At 36.6% G+C, this 24,501-nt stretch overlaps 2 protein-coding genes across 2 annotated transcripts in view; one reads left to right on the top strand and one right to left on the bottom strand.

The window, feature by feature from the left end:
* Positions 1-15,883, top strand: part of DYTN (dystrotelin) — a 66,872-nt gene extending 50,989 nt beyond the window's left edge. The window contains exons 10-12 of the mRNA XM_010386083.2: positions 1,950-2,109; positions 4,564-5,056; positions 15,245-15,883. Of these exons, the coding sequence (XP_010384385.2) occupies positions 1,950-2,109; positions 4,564-5,056; positions 15,245-15,348 (757 nt within the window). The 3' untranslated portion in view covers positions 15,349-15,883. The remainder of the gene's footprint in view (positions 1-1,949; positions 2,110-4,563; positions 5,057-15,244) is intronic.
* Positions 15,884-18,963: 3,080 nt separating this feature from the next.
* FAM237A (family with sequence similarity 237 member A) lies at positions 18,964-23,913 on the bottom strand. The gene is made up of 2 exons (XM_030916713.1): positions 23,498-23,913; positions 18,964-19,655 (listed from the first exon to the last, which is right to left on the bottom strand). Exons 1-2 carry the CDS (start codon positions 23,907-23,909, stop codon positions 19,522-19,524), a joined length of 546 nt encoding a protein of 181 aa, XP_030772573.1. The 5' UTR covers positions 23,910-23,913; the 3' UTR covers positions 18,964-19,521.
* Positions 23,914-24,501: the final 588 nt, after the last annotated feature.

The raw sequence follows: 24,501 nt of genomic DNA, 5'->3' as shown, positions 1-24,501 counted from the left end.
CCCAAACTAAATTTCAAGACCTCCCCAAGCTCTATGCAATTAGGAATTTGCAGGTTCTAACACTGAGACATGTTGCATTTCATACCAGACAGCCAATTTCCACAAATTCCACAAATATGCTAACAGCAGTGATCAAATAAAACTACTTTATTTAGATAATTTTAGTTGTAAACTATTATATGACAGGAACTATTTTAGGCCTAGTGCAGAAGACATGGCAACACACACACACACACACACACACGCAAAGTTGCCAGAATAAAAAGACAATAAGCAATTAAGTAGGGAGTAGAGCAGGTAATATATAAGTAAAATAATAAGTAAAGCCTGTAGTATGTCACAGTGTATGGCTGCCTAGAAGTTTGAAGGCTGGACTCTTCAGGCTTTGTAGTAATTAGACATGGCAGAATGCCACAGAGACAAATAGAGAAGGGAAGAGTTTGGCCATGCTGGAGGAGAGGTTGGGGTTGTCATTTGTGTATTCAAATAGGGCAGTCAGAGAATGCCTCACTGAAAAGGTGCCTTGTGAGCAAAGACTTGAAGAAGGTGGGGGAGGGAACTGAGCAATGACCTGGAGAAGAAAGAGCGTCCAGGCAGAGGGAGCGGAAGAGCAGACTCTAAGTGGGGAACAGGCCTGGGGTGTTCAAAAAGGAGCCAGGAGCTCCATATGGCCACAGGGCAGTGAATAAGCCGGAAAGCAAGCGATGAGTTCAGAGAGGGAAGAGGGCGTCTGTGCCATCTTTGTGGGGCTTGTCCACCTCTGTAAGGACTTCTGTTTACTCTAAATGAAGAGGGAGCCCCTGGTGGATTCTGAGCAGAAGAGCAACATAGCCTGCCTTTTGTTTTAAAGAATTGCCCTGATTACCCTGACGACTTGGTTCATATTTTTTTAGAGACAGCGTCTCTCTCTGTCAGCCAGGCTGGAGAGCAGTGGTGCAGTTATAGCTCACTGTAACCTCTAACTCCTGGGCTCAGGTGATCCTCCTGCCTCAGCCTTCCAAGTAGCTGTGACTACAGGTGCCACCACACTCAGCTAATTTGTGTGTGTATGTGTGTGTGTGTGTGTGTGTGTGTGTGTGTGTGTGTGTGTGTTTGTAGATGAGGTCTTGCTATGCTATGTTGCCCAGGCTGGTCTCAATTTCCTGGCCTCAAGGGATACCCCAACTTGGCCTCCTAAAGCACTAAGATACACACACACACACACACACACGAGTGAGTGCACCCAGCTTCTTAGTTCATTCTTAAACCAATGAACAACTAGACAAAAAGAGAAGCCAAAGCAGACCTATAATCCATGAATTGCAATATTCTTCCTCCCCTGTGTTCCTGGTGAAGTGTTGGTGTTCAGCCATGACAGGTGTACTATCATTCTGAATGGAGTTTTTCTAGACAAAAGGATAATGTATAAAGTCAATATTCCTATTTAAGTAGCCAGTAGAGGCAAACTGTCAAAGGAATCTGTAATATGCCTGGTGAGTTTTCTGAAATACTTCTAAAGCCAGTGAAATGCTTAGTGGAATCATATCCATAATACACGCAAAGGCAGCTGCACATGGTGAACAAACAGTGTCAACAATATTGATCAATGTGAGATAACAGTTGAGGCACAGGGTTTCCCAATAGCCGGGCATGGTGGCTGGTGCCTGTAATCCCAGCTACTCAGGAGGCTGAGGCAGGAAATCACTTGAACCCAAGAGGCAGAGGTTGCAGTGAACCAAGATCGCGCCACTGCATTCTCCAGCCTGGGTGACAGAGTGAGGCTCCACCTCAACAAACAAACAAACAAACAAACAAACAAACAAACAAACAAACAAAAAACCACACAGTTGAGACACATGGTTTTCCAGCATCTTTTTCCACAAAAAGGACTGGAATACATCTTACCAGGGCTCTAATTAGTGTGCTGGCCTCTTGCCCTTCCAAACCACTCAAATTTATTCTCTTTTCAGGCTCCTTAAAAAACAGTTAAACCAATACAAAGACAAGTTGCAAGCTATAAACACCTCCCAGGAAGAAAGAAGTTGCCGATTTGAAACAAAGATTTACAAACTCAAAACCAACCAGGATAGTCTATGGAGCAAGCTCCAGCAGATAAGACGGGACCTACAGGTATAAAATGTGAGAGACACTGGCCATCTGGACTGCCTGAAGTCTAACCTTGAGTCCTTCAGCCAAGGGAGGAGCTTCCCACCTTACTTTGATCAGCCTTTTCTCCCTGTATCCTGACCCCCCACTTCCTCATACAGGCTATATCCTATCCCTCCATGAAGGTAGTGCCGTTGAAAGACAACAGGATCTGTAATATTTATAAACAATAGACTTTGGGGCAAAGTGATTCTTTATAGCATCGGTTTTTTAACCTTTTGATCTCAGGATCCCCGTACATTCTTAAAAATATTTGAGAATCCGGAGAGGATTTTCGTTCTGTGGTTATATGTTTGTATTGATATCGATTGTTATAGATATAACCACAGAAACAAAATGCAAATGAATTAATGAAAATTAAATTAATAATAAAATACATAATAAAATTACTGAAAATCAAAACTGAGTTGTTAAATAAATTAAATAAGTAATAAAATTAATGCAAATTAAAACTGAGAAGTTAAAATGTATTCACTAACGAAAACATAAAAATGATAAACCCATTAAATATACAGATAACATTTTTAAACAATATGTTTTTCTAAAAAACCTTAGAAGAGTGGCGCTGCTTTATATTTTCCACAAATCTCTTTAAATATCTGGCTTAATAAAAGATGAAATTTTGTAACCACTTCAGCAATCAATCTGCTGCAATGTGTTTCAGTTGAAGTATCTGAAGGAATCAGGCCTCACCCAGATTTGCAGTTAAACAAGAGAGAACTATATTAATAGCCTTTCAGCTACCGAGGCATACTTCTCTTTAATACTACACCAAGACATGATTTATGACAGCTTCTTAAAGGAGACTTTAATCTGCAACCATATTTATGTCACACTGTTTCATTAAAATCCAGTGTTCTTACACGGTCTTTGAGTGGGTCTCCTAGCATGCGTGATTGTGTAACATTATACACTGATCATTTGGAAAATATTGGTTCACTGAGCTATGCTGAATGTCGTAATGCTCATCCATTTTATTATACAGGATCTAAACAATTCACGTTCATTAATGTCACTGCCAATCTCACTAAAAAATTGCGCAAGAATTGGAAAGCTATAAAGCTCATAGTGGTAGGATGCAAGTTTTCCAAACTTCTAATTTTTGTTTGAAACCCTGTTGATTATGTATGTAAATATACATTTTAGACAGAGTCTTGCTCTGTCATCCAGGCTGGAGTGCAGTGGCAGGATCATAGCTCACTGCAGCCTCGAACTCCTGGGGCTCAAGCAATCCTTCCGCCTCAACCTTGTGGCTAGCTAGGATCTCAGGCTCATGCCAGCACACCCAGCTAATTTTTATTTATTTATTTTTGTAGAGAGGGGGATCTCACTATGTTGTCCAGACTGGTCTTGAACTCCTGGCCTCAAGCAATCCTCCCACCTCCACCTCCCAAAGTGCTGGAATTACAGACGTGAGCCACTGTGCCCAGCCTTAACTGTTATAACTGACAGCAAATACTGTTAATTGTTTTCCTTGCGGAGACATTCTCGCTTTGTTCATTTTTGAGAAACTGTTTGACAAATACCCAAGTCTGAATAACCATAGTCTGTCAGCCTTTCTTTGACACAAGAGGCAATCCTTTTTTATTTCAGTACACAGCAGAAGTGTCTTATGCACACTTCCCACTTCGTCACACATAATATTTAAAAGACATGTGTTAGTATTTTTAAAACTAAGAATTTTTCTATTCCATCAAAGGCGTTCTTAAGCAGAACTGGCTTTTTTTTTTTTTTTTTTTTCACTGCTAGTGTATGAGGGTGAAGAATACCTTGATTATTAGCACTGTTTGGTGATGCTGCCTTGATTCACACTAAAGCACCAACAGCTTTACTTACTGATTTTGCATCATCAGTGTACATGTCAATACAATAAACAAATAACATCTAAGTATCCTTATGAACATAATTTTGACATCACAAACCCTAGAAGGGTCTTGGGGATCTCCTAGGCTCTGTGGGCCACACATTGAGAACTGTGCTTCAAGTGGAGCACGTCCCTGAATTTTCTCCCTGTGGCTTACTCTGAAGCCCCTCACAACACACCTACGAGAAAGACTATTATAAAATGCTTTATTGTAATAATTTTTATCTGTCAGTTCAACATATGCTTATGTTTTCAGAAATTCCTTATGGTATTTTTTAGAACCTGGGCTTTTTAGAACCCAGGATTTTCCTAAATTTCTTGTAATTATTCCCTCTGTTATTTCAGAACTTGAGCTGTTCCAACTCTTGTAGAGAGTTTTAGGTTGATATAGAATTAGCAGAATAAATTAAAATTAATAGTAATGATAATATATTTACAAAGGAGAAAGAAAAGTCTTGCATTAGAATGTTCTGTTGGAATGTTGAAGTGTAACGCATTTATGAAAAAGTAAGATAAACGTTAATTTCTTCATAAATAAAGTTTTGTTTCCCCAGGTAAAGTTGCAGCCACCCCGTCCTTCACCTTCTTCCTTTCAAAGTGTGGGGACCAAGTTTGGACATTCTTCAACTGAAAAGGTTCCAAAGGGAGGGGATTATTTGCAGATCAAGAATGCCACTGAAGATGCTTCAAGATGGGAACCTCTTCCTAACCCTGATGAGGTTGACAGAAGTCACAGAAGTCACACAAATGGAGAGCATGCTCTGCGAAATCCAGAATCACCAGAGACCACTTTGCACAGCACCAGGGCACAAAGCCAAATGCAAAAGATGCCGAGGAAAGTCATTAGCGTCCTACCCAGTTGTCAGGAGGGACTGAAGCAGGACACCTCCAAAATGATTCCTGCTGAAAGGAGCAGTCCTGCTCTGACAGCCATGGAAAAGAAAGAGTCAGGTAACATCAAGGAGAGAAAGGATGAGCTGGAGGAAGAGGAACTGCAAGAACTATTGTCAAAACTTATGGATGCCTTCAATCTAGAAATGCCATCAGGTAAGGTTTACACAATCCATAGACATCGTGATGGCCAAGGATTCAAGCTGCCTTTTTAAAAACTTGATTTTATAACAGCCCAACAGCTCCAGTTCATCTAGTATGTAGCAGCGCTCTGAATCTATTGGTTATCAGTAGCATCTCTGAACTTGATTTTTAGAATTACCTAATTCATGGGGCTGTTGTGAGTATTAAAAGTGATAAACCATATAAGACTTTAGTATAGAACCTGGCATATAGTGAGCATTCAGTAAATGCTTATTATTTTATTATAAAATATTGTTATTATTATCAGTATCCCTAAATCAATATATACCTGAGCAGCCTACGTCACCATTTAAAAATAGGGATAGTATTGTAACTCTCTTTCTATAAGAGAATTGATTACGATTTCTATATTATAAGTAGTATCATCATTATTATCTTCTTCATAAGCTATGATTCATTGCTAAATTTTGAAGGCTTTAAAAAAGATCCTTCTTTACTATAAGATCTTTCTTTACAGAAGAAAATTCACATATAAGTGGATTTGAACCCATACAGTTCAAACCTGTATTGTTCAAGAGTCAACTATATATAAATTTCTTTCTAAGAAAGTCTAAGGTGTCTTATGTTGGAGTGATCATCTACAGACTTGTGATAAAATGAGGATAAAATACTCACGTGTTTATGCATCAGAGGAGGCCTTCTGAAAATATTTCTGAGTTGGTGTATTAGTTTGCTGGGGCTGCTATAACACAGTAACACAGATTCCGTGGCTTAAATGAAGAACCAAAATATATTTTCTCACAGTCCTGGAGGCCAGAAGTCCAAGATCAGGGTGTCAGCAGTGTTGGTTTCTTCTGAGACTTCTCTCCTGAGCTTGCAGATAGCTGTCTTCCCCCATGCCTTTATATGGCCTTCCTTCTACGTATGTCTATGTCTATGTCCAAATTTTTTCTTTTTATAAGAACGCCAGTTATATTGGATTAGGGCCCATCCTAGCAACCTCATTTTAACTTAATTATCTCTTTAAAGACCCTATCTCCAAATATAGTCACATTCTGAGGCACTGGGGGTTAGTCAGGGCTTCAATATATAAATTTGGGGTAGGAGCAGGGCACATTTCAGCCCATGGCTATTGGAGGGCTATCAACTGAGTACATAATAATGTCAGCTTTACATAGAACTTGGTAGAACCAAGTCAATAAACTAATTATTTGGTGATTCTAAAATGCTCTACAGTAAATTGAATTGGAGTTATAATCTTTGTATTAACAAAAACAAGTTCAGAAAGATGCCAGAAGTATGTTCAAAAGGCAAGGGATGGGAACTCCTTGTGCCTGATTCTTAAGCTGATGCAAAATTCCACCCACTGCATTTCCATCTAAACATTTTTGGGGTCATGACGAGTATTCAAAGCAAAGTCAATATCCACTTGACCATTTTAGAAAAATTTCAACAGAAGTTTGCACTTTATAGAAAAGTTTTTTAGTCTTTAGCATATTAATGTTTTTATTTTTTATTTTTGTTTCTCTAAATGAGCTGGAGAAAGCTGATAATTTCTACGATGTTGTGTGGGTCAGCACTCACAGATGTAGTGGCTGTATTGCACATTTTATTTTATTTTATTTTATTTTTATTATACTTTAAGTTCTAGGGTACATGTGCACAATGTGCAGGTTTGTTACATATGTATACATGTGCCATGCTGGTGTGTATTGCACATTTTAGATTGTTCGTAGGCTAGGTCTGCTACACATATTTGGAAGGCAGTTTCCCAATACTTGTGCAGTTTAATACTTAAAGCTAAAAGATTAACTCATATTCCAAGTGACCTTTTCAAGAGAGAGAGAGATATATATATATACAAGTCATTATATCATTAAAAGGAAAATTATAAAAAGGTGAAGTATACTTCTAAATTCAGTTGATGCAATAATGTATAAATATGCAATTAGCATTATCAAATCTTGTAGAAAATATTTTTAGAAGTCTCAAAATATTTCCTTAATGCTTTCACTCACAATCTCAATAGAACCATTGAGATGTTTCTGCAGGAAGTATGCTTTATTATACAAATGTGCTTATGATATGAGCAGAATGGTACATATCTCTTTTTATTATAGTATTCTATACTTTGCAAGTACAGAAAAAAATAAGATTTCTTCAATAGTAATACAACAAATACTAATTGTTGAGATTTAAAATTTCACTTTCACTTCTTTTATATTAGTTTTATTACCTTGAGGCATTTAAACATGAGAAACTATATTAATCATCTTCATGGCTACTGTTTTGCATTATATATCACCCCTCACCCAATTATTTCTAATTATGTTTATATCATTATTAATTTTGATATTGAATATGATCCTATTTTCAAACTTCACTTAGTCATTGGCAATGTGGATTATTAAAATACACTTTATGATTTAAACATAATCTATGCATACTTACCAGAAGTATACAAAACTTAATCAGAGCCAGAACTATGATAACCACGTGGATGAAGATGTGGAAAGTGAAACAAGCAAAATCAAAGTATTTTCATTTGCCTCTATCTCTATCATGGATGCATCAGATAATGACAAGAAGTTTCTAATCACTCTACTGATCCAGGTTTTTTTTTTTTTTTTTTTTTTTTTTTTTTTTTGAGAATTGTTGGGCCAGGCGTGGTGGCTCACGCCTGTAATCCCAACACTTTGGGAGGCCGAGGCAGGTGGATCATGAGGTCAGGAGATCGAGACCATCCTGGCTAACAAGGTGAAACCCCTCTCTACTAAAAAAATACGAAAATATTAGTCAAGCCTGGCGGCTGCCGCCTGCTCGGGAGGCTGAAGCAGGAGAATGGCGTGAACCCAGGAGGCGGAGCTTGTAGTGAGCCGAGATCATGCCACTGCACTCCAGCCTGGGCGACAGAGACTCCGTCTCAAAAAAAAAAACAAAAAAAAAACAAAAAAAAAAACAGAGAGACTATGAGAGCTTCATGAAAAAGAGAAAGTTGTATAGAAGTTCCACAAACCTCTTTAAATTCCAAACTTGGATTGAAAATTAGTAGTGAATAATGTGCCTAAAAATTGCAGTAAAAAATAAATTTGGAAAACTGTCTGCTGTTCCTTGCCTCTGTTGTGGCAAAAAAAGACAGTCCTCTTGTTTTACTGTATTATTAAACTTTTTTTTTCCATTTGATGGTAAAATTTATTGCATACATCTACTAAGTTATTTTTCTAGCTTCTTTTTCCATCCCTTTTTACTATTCATTTGCCACTATAGATTTCAGTGATGAGAAGTCAAGACAGAGGTGTAGAGTGATGATATTAGGAGGGCATGGTTTGAGAACAAAGATGGTATCTTGGACTAGCATGAAAACACTTACCATATTTTTTCCAAAAGGCTCAATGCAAAGCAAATAGGAAAATAAAACCCATATCTCAGCTTCTCACTTTGGGGTGGAAACAACTGGACCCTTCATCCAACTTTCTAACTCTTCTGAGGCATGTCCAAGGGACTGGGCTTCTGTCTAACCTGTCTCAAATTACTGACAAGACCCATCATATTCTAGACGCCTGAGAGATGCTTAAAAACAAAAGGCAGCTGGGACTATATGAAGGTTTGAAGAGCCCCCGAGAATCTCTGACCAGGCTGATTGCTGAGGGTCTTCTTCTGTATGAGGCCAGTCTTGAAGACTAAGAGAGATAGTTATTTTTTTCTATTGCACAGATACCAACATAAAGAGTAAAGAAGAAGAAGTAACAGAGAAACATAGTCCAACAAAGAAGTAAGACAGAGCTCCAAAATGGACCCTTATGAAATAGTAATATTTGAATTACTTGATAGAGAATTCAAAATAACCATCATAAAAATGCTCAATGAGCTCAGGAGAATAATGCATAAATGAAATTGTAATTTCAACAAAGAGAGAAAATTTTAAAAGAACCAAACAATAGTCTTGGAGCTGAAGAATATAATAACTGAACTAAAAATTTCAATAGACGTGTTCAACAGCAGACTAGATCAAGCAGAAAAATCAGCAAACCCAAAGACAGACCATTTGAAATTATCCAATGAGAGGGGAAAAAAGAAGAATGAGTGATGAAAGTTTAAGGGACATATAGGATGCTATTAAGCTGACCAATATTTGTAATATGGGAGTTGTAGAAGCAGAGGAGAAAGAAAGGGTCAGAAAGCTTCTTCAAATAAACAAGGGCAAAAACTTCTCAAATTTGGGAAAGAAAATGGATACCCAGATCCAAGAATCCTAACAGACCCTGAATTAGATGAACCGAAAGACTTCAACACTGAGACACATTATAATCAAATTGTCAAAAATCAAACACAAAAGAGACTTTTGAAAGTGGCAAGAGAAAAGTGACTTACCATGTAGAAAGAAACCCTTATAAGATTATAACAGTTTTTACATCAGACACCTCACAGAAATGGGATAATATATTCAAAGTGCTGAAAGAAGAAATAGACTATCAATCAAAAATACTATATCTAAAAACTAATTAGTAAAGGTAAATATATACAGGCAAATACAGAATACTATAATATGAAAACAGTGGTATTTAAATAATTTTAATATAAAAGTTAAAAGACTCAAGTATTAAAAATAATATTAAAATATGTTAATTAATATACAATACAAAAATATGTAAATTGTGATGTCAATAACAAAATGGGGGCTGGATGTGGTGCCTTATATCTGTAATTGCAGCACTTTAAGAGGCTGAGTCAGGGAATTGCTTGAAGCTAGTAGCTCAAGACCAGCCTGAGAAACGTAGTGAGACCACATCTTTATAAAAAAATTGTTGTAAAGATGTGTGGTGTGGGGATGCATGCCTATAGTCATATCTACTCAGGAGGCTGAGGAGGGAGGATCACTTGAGCCTTGGTGTTTGAGGTTACAATGAGCTAATCACACCACCGCACTCCATTCTGGGCAAGACAACAAGATCCCATCTCTAAAATGAAAACAACAACAAAACAGTGAATAAAACAAAAACAAACCAACCAAAAAGAAAAGTGTATGGGGATGGCTGGGTGAGATGGTTCATGCTTATAATCCCAGCACTTTGGGAGGCCTAGGTGGGCGGATCACCTGAGATTGGGAGTTCAAGACCAGCCTGACCAACATGTAGAAACCCTGTCTCTACCAAAAATACAAAATTAGCCAGGCATCGTGGTATGCGCCTGTAATCCCAGCTACTCAGGAGGCTGACGCAGGAGAATTACTTGAACCCAGGAGGCGGAGGTTGCAGTGAGCCAAGATCATGCCATTGCACTCCAGCCTGGGCAACAAGAATGAAACTCCATCTCAAAAAAAAAAGACTATTTAGAAAAGTGTATGGGGACTAAAAGTGAAAACTTTTTTAATGTAATTGAAGTGAAGTTATTATCAGCCAAAATAGGCTGTTATTACTGTAAGATGTTTTATATAAGCCTCATAGTAAGTGCAAATATAATAGCTGTCAAAGACGCACAAAAGAAAAAATTGAATTAAATAATATAAAAAAAATGAAGACAGCAAACTAGGAGAAGAGGGGCAATACAACTAAAAGACAAAAAGCAACTCTCAAAATGGCAAAATTGTCCTCCCCTATCAATAATTATTAAATATAAATGGGTTGAAGCCTCCAATCAAAAGATATACATACAGTTGCTGAATGGATTGAAGAAAACGACCCAACTGTATGCTGTCTACAGAAGACTCACTTCAGATTTAAGGACACAAAGGCCGAAAATGAAGGTATGGGAAAAGATATTTTATGTAAATGGTATTCAAAAAATGGCAGGGATGGCTATAGTTGTATGAGACAAAATAGACTTTAAGTCAAAAACTCACACAAGTGACAAAGAAGTCATTATAAAATGATAAAAGGGTCAATTTACCCAGAAGATACAATAATTATAATAATAGATACACCAAACATCAGAGCACCTAAATATGTAAGCAATCATTGACATAACAGAAGGGAGAAATAGACAGTGATATAATAATAGTAGGGGACTTCAATAACCCATTTTCAATAATGAAGAGAACCTCCAGACAGAAAATCAATAAGGAAATAGACTTGAACAACACAGTAAACCAAATAGATAGACCTGAGAGACATACAAAGACTATTTCACCCAATAGTGCAGAATATACATTCTTCTCCAGCAAACATGGAACATTTTCTGGGATAGATCATATGTTAATGCATAAAGCAAGCCTTATCAAATTTGAGAAGATTGAAATCATACCAAATATCTTTTCCAACCACAGTGAAATAAAACTAGAAATTAATAGCAGAAGGAAAAACTTAAAAATGTATACAGATGTTGAAACTACACAACACATTCTTGAACAATCAATGGGTCAAAGAAGAAATCAATGGCCAGGTGAAGAGGCTCATGCCTATAATCCTAGTGCTTTTGGAGGCTGAAGTGGGGGGACCAATTGAGGCCAGGAGTTTGAGATCAGCCTGAGCAACTTGTCAAGACCCTATCTCTACAAAAAAAAAAAAAAAAAAACCCAAACATTTGTTTAATTAGCTGGATGTGTTGGTACATGCCTGCAGTCCCAGCTAACTCAAGAGGCTGAAGCAGGAGGATGGCTTGAGCCTGGAAGATCAAGGCCGCAGTGAGCTGTGATTGCACCACTGCACTGCTGCCTGGGTGACAGAGCAAGACCCTATCTCAAAGAAAAAGAAAATTTAGTTGGGCATGGTGAAACATGCCTATAATTCTAGCTACTCAAGAGACTGAGACAAGAGAATCACTTGAGCCCAGGAGTTCAAAGTTACAGTGAGCTAAGATCACACCATTGCACTCCAGCCTAGGCAACAGAGAGAGACTCTGTCTCAAAAAAAAAAAAAAAAAAAAAAAAAAAAAAAAAAAAAAAAAAAATCACACAATCATCACAATAGATACAGGAAAAAAGCATTTTACAGAATTCCATATACTCTCATGAGAAACTCTCAACAAACTAGGAATAGAAGGAAACTACCTCAACATAATAAAGTCTAAATATGAAAAGCCCACAGCTAACATCATATTCCTTTTTCTTAAAGATGAAAAGCTGAAGTTTTTTTCTTTAAGATCAGGAACAAAGCAAGGATGCCTATTTTCACTACATGTATTCAACATAGTACTGGAAGTCCTAGCCAGAGTAATTAGACAAGAAAAAGAAAGAAAAGGCATCCCAATCAGAAAGGAACAAGTAAAACAGTCTTTATTTGCATATGCCATGATCTTATATGTACAAGAGCATGGTTAAGGGTAGGGAGCAGGAGGTTTATTCCTGTTCCTTTCTTCCCCATCTAGAACCATCACTCAAAAGTATTAAGTAATCAGAAATTAAAACTTCAAATTTAGCAAATTCTAAGGAAATGACCAAGCTCAGGAGAATGCTTTATTTGTATCTCATTTGTTTAGAAGGTAATCTCAAATGTTGCCTGGGAATCCTAGAAGTGTTTACTGGAATAGTAATGGATACACAGTTGACCCTTGAACAATGTAAAAGTTAGGGGCACTGGTCCTCCATGCTGCCAAAAATCAGCATGTAACTCTTGACTCCTCTAAAATTTACCTACTAATAGCCTACTGTTGAACAGAAGAAGCCTTACCAGTAAAATAAACAGTTGATTGACAAATATTTTGTATGTTATTTGTATCGGATATTGCATTCTTACAATAAAGTAAGCTAGAAAAAAGAAAATGTTATTAACGTAATCATAAGGAAGAGAAAATATATTTACTATTCATTATCTTCACGTTGAGTAGGCTGAAAAGAAGGAGTTAGAGGAGAGGTTGCTCTTGCTTTCTCAGGTGTGGCAGAGGTGGAAGAAAATCCACAAATTAGTGGACTCACACAGTTCAAATTCATGTTGTTCGAGGATTAACTATATTCATTGCTTCATTCATAGATAGATAGATAGATAGATAGATAGATAGATAGATAGATAGATAGATATACAGATATACACAGAAGTAATTAATGGGAAAAGATAGATTTCCAGCATTTAAGCTCCATGAAGGCAGAAAAAAAGTCTAGTTGGTTCACCATTCAATCACTAACTCATTCATTCAACAACTATTAATCAAGCATTTGTTATGTGCCGAGCACTGTGCTTGGCACTGGGCATTTATTTTGAAGTGGGGTATGTTTCTATTTTTAAAATGTTCTGGCATTGTGTGGTGAGTGACTTAGAGAAAGGTAAGGGGTAAGCAAAGAGACCAGGTAAAAGCCTACTGTAGTCTAGCCAAGAGATGACAGTGTTGCCCTGAATGAGTGGTGATACACTTACTGCAATGGGGAAAGTTGGGAAAACTGTTATGCGGTTGGCAAATCAAGAGTTCTGTTTTGAACATATTGTGAATTGCCTGAGAGACATCCAAATGCAGACATCACAGAGGCAATCAACATGTACAATCTGGAGCTCAAGGGAAAGGTCTTAGTACAGAGTAGCTATTCAATACATATTGGCTTGCTTTAATTATCGTAAATAAGATATGGGCTCAGTATTTCAGTTGCCCAGAAGAGTGAACATAGACTGAAAACCTAATACTTTTTCATTTTTACATCTATCATTCTTGTAGTCTACTCTCACATCTCTGATTTATTCAAAGACTAGATAGACTTCTAATTACATTTAAGTGAATTATTTCGTCATTGTGATTTTCTCTGGACAGCCAATTTCACAAGTATTCCATCTAACATCTCATTAGGTCTCTACCTATGTGCTATATTAATTCAGTCCTTACATTTATTTAATTCCAAGTATATGCCAAGCAACATGCTAGGTGTTAGGTGAATATCTTTGGCTATTTTTAGTATTTCAAGGGACTAGAGCTGAAAAAGAAAACAATGAATAACAATAAGAAAAATTACAGTGTGTGAGGTTGATTATGGCTTTCCTACTTATTTGTTGCTGTATTTTAAGTTTTTATCACTGTGGCCCGAGAAACAATGTCTTAAAATAAGTTTGCCTCTGGACAAGGTTTGTTAGTTAGACAATAAAATATTATTTAGTAAAGGTCCTCTAGAGTGATATTGGAGAATAAGTGGGATAAAAAATGCATGAACCTTCTAGCCTTATGTTCAACAAAAAACAGCACAGATGGACCCACAATATAATTATGTAGCTAAAAAGTAAACAACTAACGAAATAAATCTCCGCATGTTTTCATTTCCTGTGAGCTTACTTTTATTAATTACACAAATAATGTAATATTGCATGTTTATTGTAAATTAAAATGCAAAGTGCACAGATTTTTTAAAAAATGAATTCCTCATCATGGTCTTCCCTCTCTCCCACCTGTTTTTCAGAGGTAACCACTATTAACAGTTTAGTGAGTTTCCTTCAAACTGTTTTCTATGCACATATGTATGTCTCTATTTTTTCAACATAAGTTAGATCGTATTATGCTTTTGCTTTCTTCTTAGACATTGAGCATGTCATTTTTTAAAACGCTGCATAATATACCAGGGTAGAAATGCACTGTAATTTATTTGTTGGTATATAATTAAGTTGCTTCCAATTTTTATCACAAAAATACTTTGGTGTGTATCCTTATAACACGTATCTTTATGTGCAAATGTAAATATGTTTGTAAGATCAATTCCTAAAAACAGAACTCTTTAAGTTAAAGATTATGCATATCAAAATTTTAGTTGATACCTGCCAAATCATAGATCTTTCTACACCACAATCTCTATTACGACAGATCACAGGGGCCACTCAAACCATTAATCAATCAGGTAACTATAGAGCACTGCTTCTCAAAATGTGGTGTCCGGACTAGCCGCATCAATATTACCTGGGAACTTAACAATAAATATAAATGCTCAGTCTCCGTCCCACCTGAACAGAATCTGAACTCTGTAGGTGAGATCCAGCAATCTGTTTTAACACTCTCCAGGTGATTTTTATATACACCAGAGTTTTGGAGCCACTGCTCAATAGTGGGCTTTCTGGCAACTCCAATTTGTGCAAGGAGCTGTGGGAAAGTGCTTCTTAAGAACTTATTCCTGGCTGAATTCATAGTAACGATCATGGTAAATAATAGCCATCTTATTTGCTAGCTAACTTAAGGGCATTGTCCTCAAGAACTGAGGAAAAATGGATTCTGTTTCTTCTCCATGTGAGAGCTTTATCAAGATCTTCATGAGAACCTACAGGTATGTTCCTCTAAAAGACTCTTCTGTTTTGTTGATTTCAGGCCCAGAGTCTTCAGTAAACATGGACCTGTACAGTGGAGCTCAGCAAGTGTGTAGGGCCTTCTCTGCCCTTGTTGATCAAATCACCTTGCCCAATTTGAAGTGAAATGGAGTCCAGGCTCAAAGCCTTCTTGGTGTGATGACAAAATGCAGTTGCACAACTGTATTAAAAGAATTAAGATTTTTACCTTTCTTTTAATAGTTTGGTGTGAATGGTCTATGAAGAAAGCAAGTTTTGTTTTTTGATCTCCCTCCCTACTTATGTGTCTTAGTTCTGCAGTTCAGAGTAAAGGCTGGGGGTTAGGGAGGTGAGTAGAGGATGAAGAAGGAAGGAGCAAATGGCAGAGTCAGATCTCTGCATGAAGGGCCATTCTTACTGTGAATACCTCCGGAGTAACATTCAAGTGTGTGACCTACATGGATGCATGCAACAGTCTTCTTCAAGTGTCGTGTAAATTACTGAATCTATGGCCTAATTTTCTATCTTGATGTTTCTGCTGGAGAATAGGCTTAGCAAATACATACACACACACACACGCACACACACACACACACACACACACAACTGAGTGCATGTAAAACTGGTAACATCTAGACCTAAAACCATAAAAACCCTAGAAGAAAACCTAGGCAATACTATTCAGGACATAGGCATGGGCAAGGACTTCATGTCTAAAACACCAAAAGTAACAGCAACAAAAGCCAAAATTAACAAATGGGATCTAATTAAACTAAAGAGCTTCTGCACAGCAAAAGAATCTACCATCAGAGTGAGCAGGTAACCTACACAATGGGAGAAAATTTTTGCAATCTATTCATCTGACAAAGGGCTAATATCCAGAACCTACAAAGAACTCAAACAAATTTACAAGAAAAAACAACCCCATCAAAAAGTGGACAAAGGATATGAACAGACACTTCTCAAAAGAAGACATTTATGCAGCCAACAGACACATGATAAAATGCTCATCATCACTCACCATCAGAGAAATGCAAATCAAAACCACAATGAGATACCATCTCACACCAGTTAGAATGACAATCATTAAAAAGTCAGGAAACAACAGGTGCTGGAGAAGATGTGGAGAAATAGGAACACTTTTACACTGTTGGTGGGACTGTAAACTAGTTCAACCATTGTGGAAGACAGTGTGGTGATTCCTCAATGATCTAGAACTATAAATATCATTTGTCCCCGCAATCCCATTACTGGGTATATACCCAAAGGATTATAAATCATGCTGCTATAAAGACACATGCACATGTATGTTTATTGCAGCACTATTCACAATAGCAAAGACTTGGAACCAACCCAAATGTCCATCAATGACAGACTGGATTAAGACAATGTGGCACATATACACCATGGAATACTATGCAGCCATAAAAAAGGATGACTTTGTGTCCTTTGTAGGGACATGGATGCAGCTGGAAACCATCATTCTCAGCAAACTATTTCAAGAACAGAAAACCAAACACCACATGTTCTCACTCGTAGGTGGGAATTGAACAATGAGATCATTTGGACACAGGAAGGGGAACATCACCCACTGGGGCCTGTTGTGGGGTGGGGGTAGGGGGGAGGGATAGCATTAGGAGATATACCTAATGTAAATGATGAGTTAATGGGTGCAGCACACTAACTTGGCAGATGTATACATATGTAACAAACCTGCAGGTTGTGCACATGTACCCTAAAATATAAAGTATAATAAAAAAAAAAACTGGTAACATCTGAATAAATTTGGATTATACCACTACCAGTTTCCTACTTGTAATATTGTACCATAGTTATGCAAGATGTTCCCACTGGGAAAACTAGATGAAGGTCATACAGATGTCTCTGTATTATTTCTTATAACTGTATATGAATCAAGTATCTCAATATAAAAAAATTTAATATATGAATGTTTTTCTCTAAAATCTCCACATCCAACAAGTTTCACCAAAGCATCTGTGTGCCTCCTTTCCTTTATTATGTTGGATTAGGTTATAGATACTTAACTTAACAAAGTAATAGCTAACCTTTTTTGACTGTTAGAGCACTTAGTTTTTAAGCACTTTCTATGTGCTGACTCATTTAATCCTCACAAGAAACCTAGGTAGTAGGTTCCTCATTTTATGAGGAAACTGAGGCACAAAGAGGTTTAGTAACTTGTCCAAAGTTGATTTGGCCACTTCTTGATGAAGCTGTGATTTGAACTCAGCTTCTGAGCCTATACTCTAACTACTACTCTGTACTTCCTTTCAATAAATATTGTGGTGATTTCAATGTTTTTGTCTATTATCGTGAGATGCAGGCCATGTTACATTCAGAGAGGCTGTGGATTTTTATATGATCTGTAATTCCTGAAACTGTTTACCGAGTGAAATAACGTCCCATTGGATGGGATTAGGACTAGGTTATCCCTGTTCCATCTCATCCTAACAGTTTTTAATCTGCTTTTCAGCCTATTGTAAACTTTTGGTTTCAGTTTTGTCACTTAGCATAGTTACTCTTCTTTTCACTTCATCCCAGCCTGTTCCTTACACTTTTGATAAGCTTCATTAGCAAGCTGCAGTCCCTGGGCCAAATTCTGCTCTCTCCCTGTTTTGAACAGGCTATGAGCTAAGTGTGGTTATTACATCTTTTTAAAACATTGAAAAAGTCCAAAGAAAAATATTTTGTGGCACCTGAAAAGTGTATGGATTCCAATTTCAGGGTCCGTAAAGAGAGTTTGATCGGAGCATAACCATATTCATTCACGTATGTATTGTGATAACTGCTTTTGTTTGCCAAGGCAGAATTGATTAATTACAGTTGAGACTGGATGGTCCAGAAAGCCTATAATATTTACTATCAGACTTTCAGAAAACGGTTGCCAATCCCTGTCATAGAGTACCAAGGTGAGGGGAGAACAAAGGGCAGGGTCTTCTGCAAGTTCATTCTCCAAGTATAGTGTCTCTTTGATGATTTATAAGAGATAATGAATTTATGTGATAGTTCTGAAGAATATGATGAAAAACATTAGAAAAAGCATCATCAATGCAAAATCACGAGCCCATATGTAGAAAAGGTAGTCAAATGGTGACAGCTTTTTAATAAAATACTAATTTTCCCAATAAGCCAAAAGCTGAGGCTGGGCCTTCTCCCCCACCTCTTTCCCCAAGCTCCTTTTTCCTGTTGTCAAGACTCAGCTCATCCTCGAATGAAACTGTGTTTTCTGATAATAACCCTTTAGATGCAATTTCTAGTTTAAGGAGGCCCTAATCATTCAATGAAGACATTTACTGAGGCTTCCTTTGGACCTGAAAAAAGCAAGGGAACTGCTAACATATCTGAAATTCAAACTGGCTGTCAATCCTATATATTGGTTATAATAGAATGATTGGAGAGTTGGGAATAATTAGAGATAAAAATAGCATTGTGTCTTGAACTCACATACATTTGCTAATTGGACTTCTCTGCTGTAAACCTTGTTCAGGCCTGGTCACTTTTTCAGGGAAATAATTATCTATGGGTTCTTCTCTTATAATGCTGTTCCTTTTATTTTGCTTTTCAATGCGAAGTGTAAACACTTATAGAGTTATAATATATAATCAAATAACAAATGTGCTTATTGGGAAATAGTTTGTACCTGTTTACACTTAAACATTATTTTATTAGAGTTTGGATGTCATTTGTGGTAACATTAAATATTGAAATAAAGAGACTCCAATAACATTACCTGGGGTCCAGAGATTTTATTAATTTTGTTTTCATTAGAAGAATGCTTTATTTGCCAGTTTTTTGTTTTGCTTTGCTTTTTGCTTCATTCAGTATTCAAAAATATGCTTTCAAACAAGATTCAGGTATCATAGATTGTCAGTAGCTAGTAATTAATAAATATCGTCCCTTATGTGCCTATGCATAAGCAATCCAGTGGTTAAAGTCTTGGGAGCCATGCAGTGTATTCAAGTTAAAAGTATGGCACACTAGTTTATTAACATGTCAAGCATCCCAAACTGAACTATTAAATGGATACAAAGAATCCCCAAGTCATCTCTGGAAGTCGTTTAACTCCTTTAGACTGTGGGATAGACTGGCAGTAATGTCACCATTTGAAGAAACATGCTAGCAGCCTAAAATAAATAAATAAATAATAGAAAGCAGCTTTAAATAAGGACACTGAGAGAATTTGGGTTCATATTTATCTCTGGGCATTCCCACCATTTAAAATAAATAAATAATCAATAGTTAAGAAAAATGTTATATATTTGTATATTTAATTCCAAGGCATGAATTAGCTCCGAGTTCAATTTATTCTCTCTTTATTTCCAGGTTCACTTTTCCAATAGCACTAGACCCACTTCTACGCACATGCATGCTTATCAAATCTTCAATCAACTCTTTCTTCTTTAGTAAGGAGGTCCTTAGTTGTTGAGAATATGTACCTGAAAGTAGAAAAGTGGAACTTCATAAGATCACCAAATTAGTTTCAGGTTAATTAAATATCAATACATTATTTTTAAAAGGCAGGTTTGATATTTCTGCCACTCCAATATAAAAATTCTCTATAAACTGATTTCAGAAGAATATATGTCAATGTGTGTTTGTGCAAAGTCTTGTGTCCTATGCAGTTTAGGTATATAATCTAAAACAAATACATTATAATAAATACTTTTTTGTCGATTAATAGGCATTAAAATATTTGCCTGATTTTAAAAAAGTGAAGTCATTATATATTTTTAAATATAAATATGAAGAAAAAAATATAAACCACCCATAATATAACCTCTTAGAGATAACCATAGTTTTGTGTATGCACACTTTATACTATAACTTATTTAACCACTACTCTATCTTGGGACATTTAGATTACTTCCAGGTTTCCTGTTACTATAAATAATATTGCAATGAATAGCCTTGGATTGCATCATTGGCTGCAGCTCTAAATGTTTCTTAACAGTAGATTTCTAGGTGGGTAATTGCTGAGTATGTGGCTTAGAAAATTTCTTGGAGTGGGTGAAGTAGAAAATCAAGCATTTGAGAGTCTATTTATGTTTCTGAATAATTGTTTTCTCTTGTAGTTAGTGTTTAAAATATAAGCACTATGAGCATTTGCCAGCTAGTGAAACACCAGCAGCAAACACCATCAGATTACAAATCTAAATTTTAATTTTCTGATCACAGAGGAAAACAAAGACTCACTATTTTTCTAGAACATACAAACTGCCAGGCTCAGGAAAGTGGGCTTTTTGTCCCTCCCAGTGGCATAGCAAGGTTTCTTGAAGGAGGAGCCACCATTTTTGACACAAAATTTCTTCATTTGCATTGAAGCCTTTACTAACCCACGAGTTACTCTCAATTCTGTTATGTTCTATATAGGAGTCATCAGTATGCTCCTTCCCTAACTCTCTCTCTCTCTCACCCTTTCGCTCTTTCTCCCATGACATAACCCATCAAAATTTAGTGGTTAACTAGTTAACTCTGGGTACATCCTCTTCATACCTTCTCTTGGATACCTCAACCTTCAGCTATTAGCCCATGTCTTTCTAGACTAAATAACAATGATCTTTAGAGGCTTTTCTCATAATGACATCTGTAGCCCTTTTATTTCTGAACCTCGTCTGTTCCTGCTCATCATTGTTACAAACAGCCATGGTGTTCAGGTCATCACACAGCTCTGTCAACTGTCCTTGGGGTAAAGCTCTTCCAGGTTCTTCTCACAGTTAAATAAGTGCCTTTTGTATGTTTCTTTTTTATATAATCACAGTTCATTGGAACAGAAAAGATGGGACTTTGTGTGTCATCTACTTTCTATACACTTCTTTTTCAATTGAAAGAACTGAGGGCTAAATTAGTTAGTTAACTTGCTCATGGTTACACAGTTATTTGATATTTTTTGTTTTCATATTGTTGACTCAGTATTAACAAATATGATATATTAACATGCAAAATTATATAGGAGTTTTATGTTTTTAACAAAGTGTGATTCATAGTAAGTTTTATCAAGTGCATTTAAACTATTTGATTTGAAGACATCAAAATAACAAGAACCTTTTTGCATATTACGTAGACACTTATTTTAGTTCTTCTTGTCTTCTGCCCTGATGATGTGATTTCCTTGAGAACTACAGAGACAAGCACTGCTTCACCTTCTCTCCTGTCCCAACCTAACAACATATTATCCCCCAGGGACAAAAGAAAAACATACTGGAGGATCCATGCAGGTACATTCAGAGCCCAGTTGAACCACTAGAGATTTAAGCAAGCCTCTTGAGATGAAATCTCAATGTTCCTGTAACTATTTAACTTTTGGACGTGGTATTTCCTTGACCCAAGGCCCTCTTTGACTGTGATTATACAAACCAAATGGAAAGTCTTGTTTCTTGGTCTGCAAACAATCGTTTGTGTCAAACATTAAAATAACCTCAATAAAGTGAAATGCTCACTCCTGCTATTTGGCTACTTGCATACCAACTCCCTAAAGTTTGCAGACCAGCTGAATCACTAACAACTCTGTAGCAAGACGAAGGAAGTGGCTTCCAAATCTGAAGTTGTCTTGGAGAAAAGCTTTATAAAATAAATGTGTGTGTGTATGTATGTGTGTGTGTGTGTGTGTGTGTGTGTGTATATATATATATATATATATAACATTTTGGAGAAAAGCTTTATAAAATAAGTGTGTATATATATACACTTATTTTTTGTGTGTATATATATGTATATATATACATACACACATATATATGTAACATTTTCATGTTCAGCCAAATACCAATAATATTTTCATTTATTTAGTAGACATTTCTTTGAGTTATTCAAAGTGAGTGCAAGATAGAAAAAATATTGCTGGTGATTTGAGTAAGACAGCTAAATATGATTTTTAAAATATGGAAGAAAAGGCTCTACAGATCATCCTCAGCAGTACAGAATTTAAAAATATATGGTCCCTACTGGTGCTGATGCCTGGGCAGCCTCTGTTCAAAATATTTTTAAAATATGGGTGATCAACATTTAAAAATATTCATTTGGTATTTCTACTTTAGTAGCAAGGCTGCTGAAATAATATTTCCTCTAAAAATGAAATTGGTTTGAGTTACAATAACACCAAAATAATAAACTTATCTGTCAATAATAGCCATGAGTTATCTGGGTTTTTTGGATCAGCAAATCACGAGGATTTTTAATTACTAAGGTTAAAACAAACTAGATATATAAAAGTTCTAAAATACCTTGGGAAATGGTAGCACTCGAACTACCATTGTTAATTGCTATTTTAATACGGAGATTACAGGAATATGTAACAATTCTAACACTAAAATGTACAAATGTAAAAATTAGTTTTGCCCCTGTTTTCTAGTTGTTTATATAATTCTAAAGAGTTATTGCCACTCAAACAGCCCTTGATACAAGGTTTCAATGCTCATTTCAATGATGTCATTGAAATGACATCAACCAAGCTGATGTCATTTCAACCAATTGGTTGAAATGACATCAAAAAAGGATAAAAATAATATGTATAGGGTTCAGGCATCTCTCTGCTTACTCAAAGAGGCTTACTCAACCTCATTCTAATTCTATAAGGGACTTTTTTTCTGTGCCCTCAGACGAGACTATTTTGAATATAGTATTTACTTCAATGAAAAACTCTAAATTTGTAGCCAGTTCCAACTTACTAAAAATTAATTACTCAGATTGCTGTAAGTTAATTACTTATTTGAGAGTCATTCAAAAAGCAACATGAAGTGAATCTATGTGCCAGCTGACTTTTTTACTCTTTATTTCTTCAACCGAATGCCTCTCAAAGAGCCTCTCTATTTACATGAAAGCAATGTTTATTTTCAGTTTAACAAGGGCAAGAGTTTATGTGCTACAAATGTTTCCTAAGCTTATATTCAAGTCTTCTCAATTCCATGGCAAGTAAACACCAGGTTATGACTGCCAGTGTTCAGGCTAATAGTAAAAAATAATTTTGATCTTGGGGGATCTGTTTATACTTTTTTGTTGTATTTTGGGAATCGTGCTTTTTGTCTTTTCTTTCTGACTCTTCCTTGCTGCTGTTCACAGGAAGTATGAGGAAAAGGACAATATGTTGATATAAACAGCTACTATGCAGTACAAAAAGAAGTACTATCTATCTTCCTATCAGTTGTGTGCTCTTGGGGTTCACCTCTTGAGAGGAATATATATGACACTGGATTCCCCTAACGCCATTTCCCTCTTCCTCACAATTCAGCACATTCATACTTGATTGACCCTTTCAAAAGACATGGGAGCTGGGGTTGACCACCTTGTTTACTCCTTGTGTGCTGTGGCTGTGCTGCTGAGATTTTCTCTTCCTCTCCAGCCAATTGCCTCCTTCCTAAGCCGTGGTTCCTAGAGAGCACACAGTCTACATAGATGTCCCAGAAGAGTTGAGCCAGATCCCAAAACAGTGCTCCATGCTTCAAGTTCTCAGATGACTTCAGGTAGATCATAAAATCCCAGAAGCCCGAAACAGTGTTGGAAATGCGAGGCTTCCGCATTTCCAGGAGAAGCACTGAGGAGGATTCCCAGCACTGAGGATCAGCTTGGTTAAGAGCCAGCAGGTCTGTCTGGCTATGGCAGAAGAAAGGAGTTACACAGCACATTCCCACAATGAGCAGGGAGCAGGTGAAGCTCAAGGGGTGGTGGATCCCTCCTCTGTTGCCAGGATCAGCCATGGCCCTAAAACTGCACAGGATGGAAATATTTCATATCAGTCCCCGCTTGTGCTCCACTTGGTAAAGAAAATAAGTATGCCCTTAAGAACCTTAATTCCAGCAAAGGAAACACATCATTGTCACAAAGTAGGGAAATCTTAGCCAGGCTCCCATATCACAAGCTCCATTCTATCTAAAATGACTCAGTCCAGGCCAGGGAGTGAGCATAAATCCAAGATAGGCCAAGAAATATTCACTCTAAGATGTGTTCCTTTACAAGATGAATAAATTAATCTGCTAATCTGTTTTTCCCTGGTACAGAAAAATGTAATCTAAAAGAATACTAAGTGAACATTTAAAATTTTGCTGCATGGCTTTAACTATTCCATAATATCTTAGTGAAGCCTGGCTTTCCTAATCTAGGACTTATATGTAATTAAGAATTTAAATATATTTAATCTTTAGATGCATTCCTGTTCACAGTGACTTTTAATTTTTTAAAAAATACATTAGAATTGTCAAATGCTACAGTGAAATTAACACAAGACAATGTGCTAAAAGTATGGATGAATATATGTGGAAACAAAGAGACATACATTCAACCAATTAGAGT

The sequence above is a fragment of the Rhinopithecus roxellana genome, chromosome 14 (assembly GCF_007565055.1).
Source record: "Rhinopithecus roxellana isolate Shanxi Qingling chromosome 14, ASM756505v1, whole genome shotgun sequence".
In the NCBI taxonomy this organism is placed as follows: domain Eukaryota; kingdom Metazoa; phylum Chordata; class Mammalia; order Primates; family Cercopithecidae; genus Rhinopithecus; species Rhinopithecus roxellana.
The sequence above is the reverse complement of the archived record's forward strand: the minus strand, read 5'-3'. Positions and strand labels throughout refer to the sequence as shown.

What these genes read in the sequence shown, in the direction of transcription:
- FAM237A (XM_030916713.1), bottom strand. Translation starts at nt 23,909, where the DNA reads ATGGCTGATCCTGGCAACAGAGGAGGGATCCACCACCCCTTGAGCTTC. An exon ending in GCACACAAGGAGTAAACAAG is followed by an intron (nt 19,656 to 23,497) that starts GTGGTCAACCCC and finishes TTCTACTTTCAG; the next exon opens with GTACATATTCTCAACAACTA.